Genomic DNA, 13,749 nt, shown 5'->3' on the forward strand with positions numbered 1-13,749 from the left:
TTATAACCATACAAAATTCTCTCTGGGTTTTGTCAGGGGATAGTCCAGGATTCAGTTCAACCTACTGCCATACAGGTGTAATATTTCATCTTATGTCTTTGAAGCCTTGCGGGCGTGTACAGCAAAATTGGGTGATGTCCACTCACATAAAGTTGCTCATTTCACAAAATGTACGGGAGAGAGAAACACAAAATAACACACACGTAGGGGGAAGGATAAGGCCAGTTGAGGCCAAAACTGAGAATTGGAAAAATATAACGCAAGAGTGGTGCAGACAGCGAGAGTACTACTAAAAAGACTTTGAAAGAATTACCGAAGGAAGGCAGGAAGGAGTGAGAGAGCAACAGAGAGAAGAGCTGTGTTGAGAAGACAAGGAGAGCCCTAATGGACTCTGACAATGATGAAAGAGTCTTGCAAATGCTTTGACAACTCCTACAGGACTGTCTGTGCTTTTTAATTCCTGCAAGCTTTGTCCCAGCCCTCCCCTGCAATCACTGTAAGACACACTAGTGCGTTGTCTAATGGAATTTAAATTAAAATAAAAAAATTAAAAAAACTTAAATTAGAAAAAAAATAAATCAATAACAATACACAAGAGGTGATTGCTGTGAACCCATCAACTTTGGTAGGATATTACAAGAGTATAAACATGTAATATATATTATATGTATAACAAAAGATGAGAAAGATTAGATAATTATGTCTCAACTATTGGTGAGTTTATCCAGGGATAATGTCTATGGTAGTCCAAATGTCTAACCAAAAAAACTCTCTCAAGACAAAGCCACTCTAGAAAATAACACTAACAGTTGGATCCAGACAGGCCAACACAGCGGAACGATACAGGTGTTTACACTGCACTACACTACATACACTACATCAAACATCCGCAACCACTGTTGCAGACGGAGTTTTGGAGTTCAGGGTGAGGTGTGCCTCAAGCACCACTCACACTGAAGACGTAAACCCTTACACACAGGTACAGACCTTCACAAGGCTCGCTTCCTTCGTCTCCATCTTCTACGAGGGGAAATGGGAAGGGACGCGAGTAGACAGGTTATGAAACTTCTATCAAGTACCATATCGTTCAGACCACAAGAAAGAAGACGAAAGAAACATTTTAGGTTTCACCTTCCCGAAGCCAAGTGCGGGAATAAAAAAACCTGTGCGATATTGCGCGGCTAAGCCACAAAAGGAAAGCCCGGACATGAAAAAAAGAGAGAAAACAACCAGATGACTTACTTCTGTCTTTCCCTGTGGATGGAAGCTGGGGGAGTTGTCGACCTCGTCTGTGGGACATGGGTGTACTGTTTGGACTGGTCTGGACTGATCCACTACGCGGGTGCGCCCTATATGACACAAAGTTGTTGAAAGTGTGGTAAGACACAAATCAGTGGTCATATGGATGCAGCTTCTTGTACTGTACATGATGCACCCAATGTAAAACTGTGAAACCTGTATTAAGACACGATCTCAAACTAAAATGTGTCATACATATTAACTATTTGCTTTGATCAAATTAAGTTCAGTGCGAGGTAGTTGATAACACAAGCGGGAGTTCAATCGATGCACTTTGCATCCCCAAAGACAACGCACGCATAATGAAGTTTGGCACATGGCATGGGAGTGAAGCGACACGTCAACGGTTCGGAACTGAGCTGCAAAAAAAAAACAAAAGACAAACAAAACAAAACAAAACAAATACAAAGGAAAAAAGAGAGGCGTTGAAACGCATGTGCAGTCAGTCATCAAGCTGCAAGAAGAAAAAAAAAGTTCAATGCAGAATCAGCAGACCATTGCGACCATGCGTTCGGACCGTCTCCAAAAGGGCTTGAACTCAAATCAGAAAGGAAAACCAACATAGGATGCCATCAAAGGGACGAAAAGCTTCAGTCCATGTTAGTAACGAAACAAAAGCAAAAGTCAGCCCAACACTGCTATACTCACACAGGTGTATGAGCAGTGTTTTCCAAAATGAAAATGAATCGGCACGGTATCTGGTGCCAGGAGTAACGTGCTTTTGGATATGGAAAGAAAATGCAGCATCAGTACTCTTGTGAACAAAACAGAAATGGGTAAAGGTGGGTGCATTTAGGTGAAAGGAAGGAACAGGAGCGGGTATTGGGGTTGTGTGCGCTGGCTGGTAGGGGGTGAAATGATTTTCCTCATTCGTTCCGGGTGAGTGCGAACTTGAGGGAAAATGTTTGCCCAGAGTTTAGTCAACAAATATTTTTAGTGGAGGCGGAATTAACCTTGGCCTAAAGTAACAGGATCTCATATAATGAGCATTACTGATAATTTATGTATATGTGTAGCAGTCTAAAAACCAATTGTTGCTTCTAGTTTCCTCACTTTCTTCGCCCTCACAGCTAAAATGCCTCTGGGAGATCACTGTCTATCAAAGGCCCGAGTCTGAAATTGTGGTGAGTTGGTTGACGACTCCAATCTGGGTCACACCTCGTCATGGCAGGTGAGGGAGGGGCTGACCTCCCAGATGGTAGCGACGGCATGGACCTCATCATCGATGAGTTGTGGGGGCGTTCAGTGGAGCGTGATCGGGATGCGGGGCGCTCTATTGTGGGCCGCTGGTCTGCAGATCGGGACCTGCTGTGATACTCGTGTCTATCCATGGCTCCGTGGCTCCTACAGAGGTTATTGAGAGATAGGCAGGAACTCAGTGGGCCCCATGTGGCAGGGACAGGAGGCTGGTAGGGAGGTCAGCGTGGATGAGAGCGGCAAGCCGCCAATCGGTGCGTTTGTTTACGGACCACACCAGTGGATGTGTTCACTAAGGACCACACATGCGTTTTTGCCTATTGACAGCAGTTTTTATTTGACACTTTTTCTTATACGAGAAATGTTTTCCAACCTGAGAACAGAGCATTGTTGGGGGGCTGCAGTAACGATCTATATAGTAATACATAGTCTTCTTACACAAATATGAAAATATTCTTAGAACACACTTGTGTGTCACAGTGTATATTTGTTGATTTATTATTTATTCTGAAGAATGACACCGAATATTGCACTGCATTTAAATAACTGCAGCTGACCTCGAAGTATACAAAAATACAAGTGTGGTCCTTTAAAGGGGCAATTAATGAAAAAAACAGACATTCAGAAAAGTAGCTGGGATTTAATAATATAATATTTGATATGGTTCAAATTACAGTACATGCAACAACTGAGCTTTGTCAACAATTCTCTCGGTGTAGCTGAGCGACGAAATTACGCAGGTCAACTCTTTGCCTTGCCATATTATGCCTCCGTTTTTTTGGTTTGGTTTCAAATGGGGTATTTAATGAGATACAATAGTTGTGAAGTGTGCAAGGTCCAAGATTATGTGCTCATGCTTTTGGCTCAGTGCTCATGTGCAGCATGTTCGAGGTACCAAAGTGCTCGGTGAGTGAAGGTTATGTATTAGTTTCAGCAGAAAATTGTATTTTGGCACATAGGGTATACATAAAAAAGGAGCTGTGAAAAAAAAAGAATTAAAACATTCAGCAACAGTTAACATTCATGATACATACATTAAAAAAAAACAAACAAACAACCCACCAATGTAAGACAATTAGAGAGGAAGGTATCATGTGGCACAGTACTGGTTTTTGAGCATGCTGGGTCCCACTCTGTGGCAGTGCACTTCAACACAAGTACCATTTCTTCTTAGTTGTAGAGCAATATCACCTAAATAAGCCTGACAAAAGGCAAAAAGTCCCTGAATGCTTCCATTTACTCACTTCTGTTGATATTATCCTCCAAATATCTCTCTGTCCTCTGCCCTGATTACTGCTGAAGCCTTTCTGCTGTTTTTATTGACTGAATGCCAACAAAAAAAAAGGCATCGGGATAGGAAGTAGAGAACATCAGATTCCTTAGCAAGTGAACAATTTCCTTTCTACGCCGCTTTTATAGAACTTTTTGACAAGGAGCTCTTGTTAATGGCCTTCTTGGGGTCCAGCTGAGCCTTGCGGACATTTTGCAACACTTTAATAAAGACAGTGAAACACTATGAAAGAGTTCTGAGAACTCATCAGCTGTCCGTCCCAGAGGAGGAGTAGAAAAGGCACGGGTGTAATTCCTGACTGAAAGTCAGATGGCCGAAGATTGAGTGGTCATTTACAATGTTGCTCGGAAAAGGAACATGTGAGACATTTCATTTTATTAGTGCATTGGGGCACTCGCATTGGTCCTGAGGGCACACTAGTGTGATCAGACCAATACCACATTCCGGCCAGACACCAGAATCTTAAGGGCAAGGACAGCATTCACAAAGTTACTCAATTGCTGCAAGCAATGCATCTTCGATACCTAAGTATTGCTGTGCAAACAGGAGCTGCCAATAGAATGTCAAGTACACTAAAACTCATGCACAGCTTGTATACAGCATACAGCTGCTTGCACGATGTAAATGGAAAACATAAACAAAGACATCACCAAAGCCACGGTCACATTGCTGGCCAGCAACTTACTGAAAAGTCATACGGCTGACAGCAGCAACATAAATAGCTCTGAGCCTCAGCATACAAGCACAGAGGCAGTTGTGTACCATTCATGTACATTTACACAACTTCAGAGCAGTGATGTCCCCTTGGTAGAAACCGATATCAAACAGGATATCCTTTTCTGGCATCACAGTCACAGATAAATAAACAACGGAGACGTCAACATGGCGGATGCGCAGAGGCAGCAGCACTGCATGGCAATACCTCTCAAAGTCATAGTCAGAAGAGTAGGCGCCCTCAGAAAAGGCACGGGATATCCTAGTGGAACGCAGTAACCTGACTGCTTCCTCACGGCAGATTGGGTACACACGGTGGTTTCGGCTGGGAAAAAATATCATATCACAGCGGGTCAGAATTGGTTGTGTTTCTCAGCCGCAAGGGATGGTAACAAAAAAGAGGGGGGTGGAACCTCGTAATGAATTGATTCCGTTTGCAGATCATTTGCCTCCACTCCTTCATGTGAATGCATTTTTTTTGTCTTATTTACAATTTTTTAAACTAAATGTTGTCTGTAGAAAAGCTGATTTAGCATTGTCCTGACCTAGACAATTTAGCTAAGTGTGTTTGCTCTGTCAATGACACTGATTTAGAGCAATCCTTGTGAAAATTCAAACTATAATTGGACAAGAGGAAAGTAGCTCTGTTCTGATGGTGCCAAGGCTATGACTGTGCACGTCGAGAAGTATATTGTAACACTCGGAGCAAATAATAGAGTATGAAGGGTTACTGGTCACTTTTTCTCCCTTTAAAGATCTTGGTATGTGCGCCGCATTGGCATAGTTTCAGCCTCTGTAAGGCATTACCTCCTAATCAAACTGGAAGAATAAGATTTTGTACATTATTTATACAATAAACTGGTGCAAATTAGGAACTCAAAGCAAGAGATAATTTCTATTAAATTCCCAGATTTTTCTCAAAAAATTCACATAAGCCAGAGAATCCTGAAGACATATAATGAGGCCTTCAGAGGTTGCATTACCGTTGCTTGAATGCACATGATAATCCGAAATTAAGCTGGACCCCCACCCACACAATTTAAATTTAAATAGATTGCAAGAAATAAAATAATGAATGTGTTTATTATAATAAGTAGGGTCAAAAATGAACACTTTAAAGAAAGCGCATAAAAAAAAAATGTATTGAAACAGGTTATTGCAATAGTATACTCATTGCTAGTTACCTGGCAGGTGGGGGAACGCTTGGGGACCGTGAACGTGCTCTATGTATTTCAGCAGACCGGGAACAGTGGTTAGAAGACATCACCTGTTCTGGGACGGACAAAGTGGAGCTCTGGAAGTCTCTGCCATTCGGTCGGTAGTCTGTGAACATGTCACCGAAAGAAGGGGTGGCAACACATTTATTCGTTATTCCGATGCAGTTGCGTCTTTAAAGCATGTCAACGGAACATCCAAAATCTAGCATTGTCTCCACTCTTAGCTGTAAATCTTAGAAAGTGACAAAGATTGACATGTGACCTCTCAGCAATCAACAACAAAGTCTGAAATTTTCAGAGAAGTAGCATTATGTCGGAAGATTTTGCTTTTTGCAATGCCAATGTGCGAGTATGCGTAGGTCAACTGCATTAAAAAGTAAAAAGCAAGGTTGCTGCATTTCAAGAACTCCTCATCGGGATATTCTGTGGCTTTCTGTGACTCTTTGTCTCATAACAGCTCACGCTCTCATTCTGATGTTCAGCGTGGGCGTTCTGCTGGAGATTTGGTGAGAACAGACAAACAGCAAGTTGCAGTGCAGAGGCAGACAAGAGCTCACTGCTGCGTCTTCCTGCTGCCCTTATTGCTGACATTAAGTGCGTCGTCTTAACGTCTGGTACATAACTTCACTTTGTAAAATGCTGAGGCTAAAATGACACATTCGGGTACACTCAGACAGACGTATCGATGTTAGCAGAGGATGTTACCTGTTATTACCCCAACACCATCTTCACAATCATAGTCTGAGATCTCGCCATCACTTATCCTCTGGGATCCTTTGAGATAAAGATAGAGACAAGTGGAAAAAGGTGAGTAGGGAATGCGCAAAGCAAGGAAAAGAAGAAACAAGTTTGAATGCGTTTGAACTAAAAGCTTAAATCGAACATCACTGCGTTCGGAATAAAAAAAAACTGCAGTGATGTTTGATCAGTTACATATGAATTTTTGTTTTTAAAGCACTTTTGCAGACCAAAAAGCAGATAAGTCATCAGGAATCCACTGGCAAATTTCTAGTCACCAAACACATATCTGCATTGCAACAAACCTTTCACCTTAGCTTGTCACAAACTTTTCAGAGCTGTCATCCCTTACAGGGATTCTGCACCACAAATCCCAACACACCCCCACTGCTTGAAATATGCTACCCCTCGCGTGCCAGGCCAGATATTTGACCTTTGGGCATTTCCGTTTTTTTTTTTTTCCCGGGAATTTATTTCCACATTTCCCCCGTCTCCCGTAGGGAATAAATATTGAATGTTTATCAGCGTTTTCTGAAATTTTGGGGGGGCTTTGCAAAACAAATAAGTAAAAAGTATTAGCTTTGACCCCCACCGTGCCTTCTCAAGAAAAAAAAAAATCCTAGCTCCGCCAGTGCTTTCAATTCTTTTAGGAGCCATCATCTGGTGCCCAAAAGAGGCCTTTTAAGAGCCGAGTACAGTATTTGTCACCACTTTATAAGCATATTGGGTGTGTTAAATGATTGTCAACTACAACAGAAGAGACAGGGGAGACCTATGAAAAACAAATATCATGTTCCTAAATTAATTCACAACGCATTTAAAACACTTTATATGAAGTATATTGTATCTTGTTTCAGTTTACAAAACAGTCACACTGAAAACACACAAATACAAGCAGAGCAAAATGAGAAAGTAATTATGCTTTTTTTAAGGGACCTACTTGAAATGGGAAATATCACAAAGGGAAAACAAGTGGTTTAAACCAGTCCAGACTGGCAGATTGGGATTTTCACATTTTTATTGGATAATATTAGGTGTGAGTGCAATTGTTGCAGGAAAACGTTTAGGGTTGGGAAGTGGGACCGTTCGATATTTAGCAGGCGGAGACAATTATGTTGAGGGGGTCCTATGACTGCTACCCTATTTGGATTTCAAAGGTAGTGTAACAAACACACCGTCTCGCCACATTGGAACACGTGAGGGAGAGGACACACACACCCCTCATGGAGGTGGAGAACAGAATCAAGCCACAGGAATGTATCATTCAAGAGGATAGCAGAAACTCAAATGCATCACAGGAAGGTGCCGCCTATGAGTGCAGGACCTTTACCTGAATATGAATATGAGCCTTTGTCTGCAAAAAGCAAAAAGCACCACGGGTGATGTGACACACAGGACATACAGAAATGCTCATTGTAACTTAGCAGGGCTTTATGACACGTGTGTCAAAGTTTTGCCACTTACTCTGAAGCCGCCGTGTTGGGCTTTCTCCATGAAGCTGCCGACGTTGTGTGTTCGGGGAGGCACGTGGGAGCGGGATGGAGGAGACGTCATGGGTCTGTAGCTTGTACCAGTGAGGCTCGTCATCCAGAAGAGCTGTCTCCAGTTCAATGAGTATCTGCCCATGTGAAAAGCAACAGTCGGGTCACAAACCATGCCAAACACTCATCGAGTAATTCATATTCACCAAATCAAAAGACTTCCTCGTGGTAAAGCATTAATCTTTCAATTGTTGTATTTTCAGGAAAAAAAGCGTTAAAAAGGCACAACATATTGAGAAAGAAATGTTATTGCTATCATTTAGACTTCAAACTGATTTGATCGACTGGATCGGGATCGGCAGATCTCGTGCGTTTTATGCAAAATCGACAAAATCATAATTTACGTGTTCTACCAATGACGTCATTGACCGTATCTGTGAAATAACACATTACAGCAAACGCAACCTGGTTCACTCAAGGGACGTTCTGTGCTGCCATACTGTATATGTGAGCTAGAAAGCGAATCTATTTTTAGCCTTGTCGCGTGTCGTGTGAACGGAAAGCCTTTGCGTTGCGAGGCGGTAGTTACGCCTCCGCACACTTAACCATCCAATCACAAAGTAATAGTGTTCATCTACTTTTATCATCGATGTGGTAAATAAATCTGAAAAACATTTTATTTATGCAAAAAAAAAAAAAAAAAACGAGTACAGTACATGCCCGTCAATTATCTGTACTGATTGTCCTCACAAGGTTCGCGAGGGTTGCTGGAGCCTATTCGGTCAGTAGGCGGGGTACACCTTGAACTGGTTGCTAGCCAATCGCAGGCCACACAGAGACAAACGAGCATCTGCGCTCACACTCATACCTAGGGGCAATTTAGTGTGCCCAATCAACCTGCCATGCATATTTTTGGAATGTGGGAGGAAACCGGAGTACCTGGAGGAAACACACGCAGGCACGGAGAGAACATGCAAACTCCACACTGGAAGGGAGCTTAAATGTCAGACAAGGAGATGTAAACACATAAACAATACATGGTATAATGTTTATCAGCGTTTTGTTTGTTTTTTTAATTTGGGGGCTTTAAATTTGTTTTTTACCAATGCCTTTCAATGGCCGTCAATTACTTGTGGATATTAGCTATTCCCTATTCCTTTCCCCAGCAAATGGTGGGTATTGACTGCAGAGTAAATATACAGTACAAGTTGTTTAAAAAGAGATCTTGCTCCATCCCCATCGGATCGGTGATCGCTTGTCCTTTTTTAGTCCAAAATCACAGCTTGGTGATTGGCCGCAAAATCCTGATCGAGCAGAAAAATTGGAAATGAAGGTAGTCAAGTTCTTCCACACCAAACTTACCCAACAATGGGCCTGGCTACAGTATGTGCATCAAAGGCACTGCTGGAAAAACAGTTGGAAGCACTTGGCTATGTCGAATTAAGATGTTGAGGGAACCAAGGGGACAAACGCTAGCCCTGATAATGATTAAATGATAAATAAATGACTTCCAACATATTTGTATGTTTAGTGTACACGTTGGTGAGATGCTTTTTTTGTCTTTCTTACCTCTCCCAAGAATTCGCTCTCCTCTTCCCTCACTCTGGCTTGATCCCATAACGTGATCTCCAACATGCGCTCTCGAAACTCCCGCCGATGTACCGGGGAATACATAAAGGTCTGGTTCCATTTGGGCTCTAAGGATTTCTTCACTGTTTTTGTTCTCCTCTTGCTTTTGTCACTGGGGGAACAATAATTCAAACTATTTTCATTTACAATCATAACATGCAAGAACCGCAAAGTCGGTGCACACAACTGTGGAATGATCGGAGTGTAGACAGACGTGACACATTTTATCACCAAATGGTAACAGTTCCTGCACTCACCTTCTGTCAGGGAGGAAGTAGATTTTCACATAAGGATTCCTGGGCCGACCATCTTCCCTGGGTGGCAGGTCTTTGGCTCCCAGTATGGTGACTATTAGTTGATGGCCGACTTTGTCGTACCACAGTTTGACCTACAAATGCAGAACAGGAACATAATTCAGTCACAGCAATCTGAGCCGCAAGTTGCGAAAATGCACAAAGTGAAGAATGCTGGAGAAGACAACTTCACCAGACTCTATTCAATCTTGGCGTGCACTATTGGTTCTTTGACTACAATATGGGGTCCTCTCTTGTACATACCCAAGATGACTGTCTTATAAAGTCACATCCTTGAAAGCACTTAATCAAATATAAAATGGACAGTGCTGTCATTAAGGTATTATGTGTAATAAATTAGGAGGTCCCCCTTTAAACAAATGTGTATGCGACTTAATCAAACCCAACAGTTGTTTGTATGCATGTGCATGATGAACTTGTTGGTGTAAATGTTTACAATTGTGCATGTTTGGCTCTGGGCCGCTCATTCAACCGACAAGGTTTCTCTTGCACAGATGAATAAATATTATGGAAAGAAATTGGCTGTAATTCATCTGGATTTTCTTTAACCAAAGTTGAAGTGTGAAACACTACAAGAAGGATGCTCGAACATTGCCAGCATGTGCTCAAGGGAAATAATGGCATCGAGCAATGATGATGTTGTCTGTAATAATGTCTCCGATATTGGACAAAGGGCACTGATATTGACAAATCAATCATGCTCTTGCAAGAGTAATCAAAGGTGGTAAAAGGGAAGTATGGACTCTAAAAGCAGATACTTAGAAGAGGTAAAACTCTAACAGTGGCTTTAAAGCAATTGGATGAGATGGAAAAAAAGACATCTTCTAAGTTTTTGTCCATACTTCTTCAAGAATATGATAATGGAGAGGGTTTGCACCAGCAAGTAAAACTAGCAGCTATCCATGCAGCATTGTAAAAGAATGCAGCCAAGAAATTTAGGACTAAAGCTGTTCCACGTGAATTTAAATGTCAATTACATACTAACCGTAGGAATACTGCATGTCAATCAACCACGACGTGAGGATATATTTGTGAGCAAATTTATTCAAAACCTAATATAACACAACAAATGATAAAAGACTCCAAACACAAGATATTCCCAAACTCGAGTCTGTGTGGCTTTACAAAAGCGTGTAACAAGCTGATTTTGATGCTAAGCTATTTGATACAGAACTATACCATTTTTTCTTTTCCAAATTGTTTCAATCTCTATCCTGAGTCTTCCGGGCTATATATAACCACATGGGTGTGAAGATTCCCCCTTGTGAAAGCTCAAACACCATCATGGCCCCAGGCTTTACCTTCTTCCTTCAATCACAAACGCCCTACTGAGATGTCAGACTTTCACAAGAGCCAAGATTGTCCCACCCTTTCCCCATTTGTCTGTATTTGCATTTCACTCACTCAGTCTTACCTACATTCTGTGTGTTCATCTTATGACTCCCAAGTTATTGTCCCATCCCTTTGATCTTGCTGTATCAAAGACAGACCTTCTACATTGCCCAGGGTCAACTCACCCACGTGGAAACAGTCCATATTGGTGGGCCCACAAGCTAGATTCATTAAATTTACATGCCCACACCAGATCCATTATTGGCTTATTGATTATTGCTGAAAATTGTCTTCAATCCAACACATTTAATACTTGGTTGCTGTGACTTCTAAGGCTAAAGTTTTTAGCACCATAGCCACTGATATAAATTAATTAGATCAATTTCCCATTTGTATTTGCTGTTGAAGTATTTGAATTTGGATGCATTTCCTACGCCCTTTAAGTGGCGTGTCTTTCCACACAACCTTATTGCCTCGTGTCACTCTGTGGTGAGTGGGAGGCTTTATATGTTACTTAGGATCAGCCAACACACGCTTGCAACTTTGGAGCAAATTGGTTGGACAAAAAAAAATAACCATGGGTCCCTGAAAAGTCCCTCAAGCTATGTTATTATTGTTGTTATTATTAATAACATGTGTATAGAGTTAAGTAATAAAAAGATATCCTTCATTTTTTGCCCAAGGAGTTAGTGAGGTACTGATATTATAGATATATATATATAAAACATACACAAACACAAACAAGGTCTAATATTCTGTCGATGAGTTCAGCGTTCAACAACAGCTGCCAGTAAGAATCTACACAGCTTTTTTATGCGAAACGGTGGGACAAAAAATTAACAATCAAAATGTTTGACCCCAATTTCATCAATGTCACAGAGCCAATGAAGTACGCTACTGATAACCAAGATGGGTCCAAAAGAGGTCCTTGCTGTAGAAGACCGACTCCACATTTTTTCGTGCCATTTTATATGTGGAATAATCTTGTGTAAATTTATCTGGAATATAAACAATAGTTTGGCTTAAAAACTTAATGTTCAACTCTCCAATCGCCTCCAATGTCGTTGTACACGGAGTATAATGACAATAAAGGAAATTATGATTCAAATTGTTTTCTTCTTGCAAGGGGGGCGTAACAGAAAATAATTGAGAAGAATAGTATACCAGGAGGTAAGCTTGTGAGTATGTGTGATGATGGAGTTACTGTGTGTATAAAGGTGGGTTTATTCTACAATGAAGTGGAAAATAAGCCCAGTCCTCTGTCCTTAAAACACCCCCCTGCAACAGTGTATGTCAAGATCTAATTTGTATTCCAAAAAATGTAATATCAGCAAGTTGAACAAGGCAATGGAAAATATTTTTTTTCTGATGTTGATTAGTTGGGCATGCACTGCCGAGGCAAACTGACATGAATGGGTTAAAATGAGCAATACATCATAACTCGAATCAAAATGGTGATAGCAAGAAATCATATAGAAGAACATAACACAAGGCACTGCACTGACAGGGAAACATGAAGCAATAATTTCCCTGGAAATGCATTTTCCCAAGTATGGAAACAGAAAAAGGCCAGTCAACAGTCAAAGAGCAAAAACCAAATAGAGGGTGCCCTTCAGACAGGGCCCATTACCTGGACCCTAGGGGGAATAGGCGGTGTTCTTCTACTAAGGCTTTGGCTCTGGATAAGCAAAATTAACAACAAAGGAAATGCAATAAAACCAAAATCCCACAAAACAACATCAACTCACAATTCACCCAAACACAAAAAACAGACGTGTGCACTTTTAGGGCGCTATTCTTTTCATCATTTCATTGATATCTTTAGGATTGTTTTTATCCCCAGATATAACGTATCTTTTCTCCGCTTATTAGATGTTAAGAATGTGCAATTACCTGTCTTGCGTGGCAAACTTGGCATCTTGTGTCATTAACCCCAAAAACCTTTTCAATTTGAAGACTACTTCCAAATATTTTGGTAATATTGTTTTGACCTTAGAACCTTACCTGAATCTAGCATATTTTTATCTTAAATGTTAATTAGAATGCACACGCACACACAAACACACACACTCAAACTTTTTTTTCCCGTAAATCCCGGATTACATAATCAGTTCATGTCATAATTAAGTGCAATTGTTTAACCCATTCATCCCAGGAGGGTTTTTAAACTAGAAAATGGACACATCGTATCACTGAAAATCCAGAGTTGGGATGATCAGCAGCAAAATTGATGCGACGCTGTGCGCGTTTGCCTTAACAAACTCGCACACCATTTTCTCGAGTTGTGTCAATGTGTGCATTGGAAATTATCCAAAGGGAAAAGTACATAAGTTTGATGCGACTTTACTTCATAACTCATCGCACCAATAGACAAGGCTGTTTATCAGAGCCCATATATCCGTGTAAGGTCACTTACTGAAAGCTGTCCTGACAAGTACTGGGGAGCATCCCTCAGCATGTTGGGACTCATGGGGGAGGTGACAGAAATGGATGGGCGATCCATCTTTTGGGACTCAAAAGAACTTGAACCTGGAAGA

General features: G+C 41.2%; 1 protein-coding gene across 33 annotated transcripts in view; it reads right to left on the bottom strand.

Annotated features, from left to right (window-relative positions):
- The window catches only part of rims2a (regulating synaptic membrane exocytosis 2a), a 122,293-nt gene that overhangs the window by 30,967 nt on the left and 77,577 nt on the right, over positions 1–13,749 (bottom strand). For 11 of the 33 annotated variants that reach the window (XM_088307862.1, XM_088307855.1, XM_088307851.1 and 8 more), the window contains 12 exons: positions 13,629–13,741; positions 12,843–12,890; positions 9,824–9,954; positions 9,507–9,678; positions 7,921–8,074; positions 7,787–7,810; positions 6,424–6,492; positions 5,686–5,824; positions 4,710–4,826; positions 2,458–2,643; positions 1,243–1,349; positions 988–1,020 (listed from right to left, as the gene is read on the bottom strand). In XM_088307862.1, the coding sequence (XP_088163988.1) occupies positions 988–1,020; positions 1,243–1,349; positions 2,458–2,643; positions 4,710–4,826; positions 5,686–5,824; positions 6,424–6,492; positions 7,787–7,810; positions 7,921–8,074; positions 9,507–9,678; positions 9,824–9,954; positions 12,843–12,890; positions 13,629–13,741 (1,293 nt within the window). The remainder of the gene's footprint in view (positions 1–987; positions 1,021–1,242; positions 1,350–2,457; positions 2,644–4,709; positions 4,827–5,685; positions 5,825–6,423; positions 6,493–7,786; positions 7,811–7,920; positions 8,075–9,506; positions 9,679–9,823; positions 9,955–12,842; positions 12,891–13,628; positions 13,742–13,749) is intronic. The other 22 variants (XM_088307881.1, XM_088307869.1, XM_088307859.1 and 19 more) reach the window with 12 other exon arrangements.

This window comes from Idiotropiscis lumnitzeri, chromosome 10 (genome assembly GCF_059441095.1).
Source record: "Idiotropiscis lumnitzeri isolate Australia: NSW breed Sydney's pygmy pipehorse chromosome 10, RoL_Ilum_1.0, whole genome shotgun sequence".
In the NCBI taxonomy this organism is placed as follows: Eukaryota; Metazoa; Chordata; class Actinopteri; order Syngnathiformes; family Syngnathidae; genus Idiotropiscis; species Idiotropiscis lumnitzeri.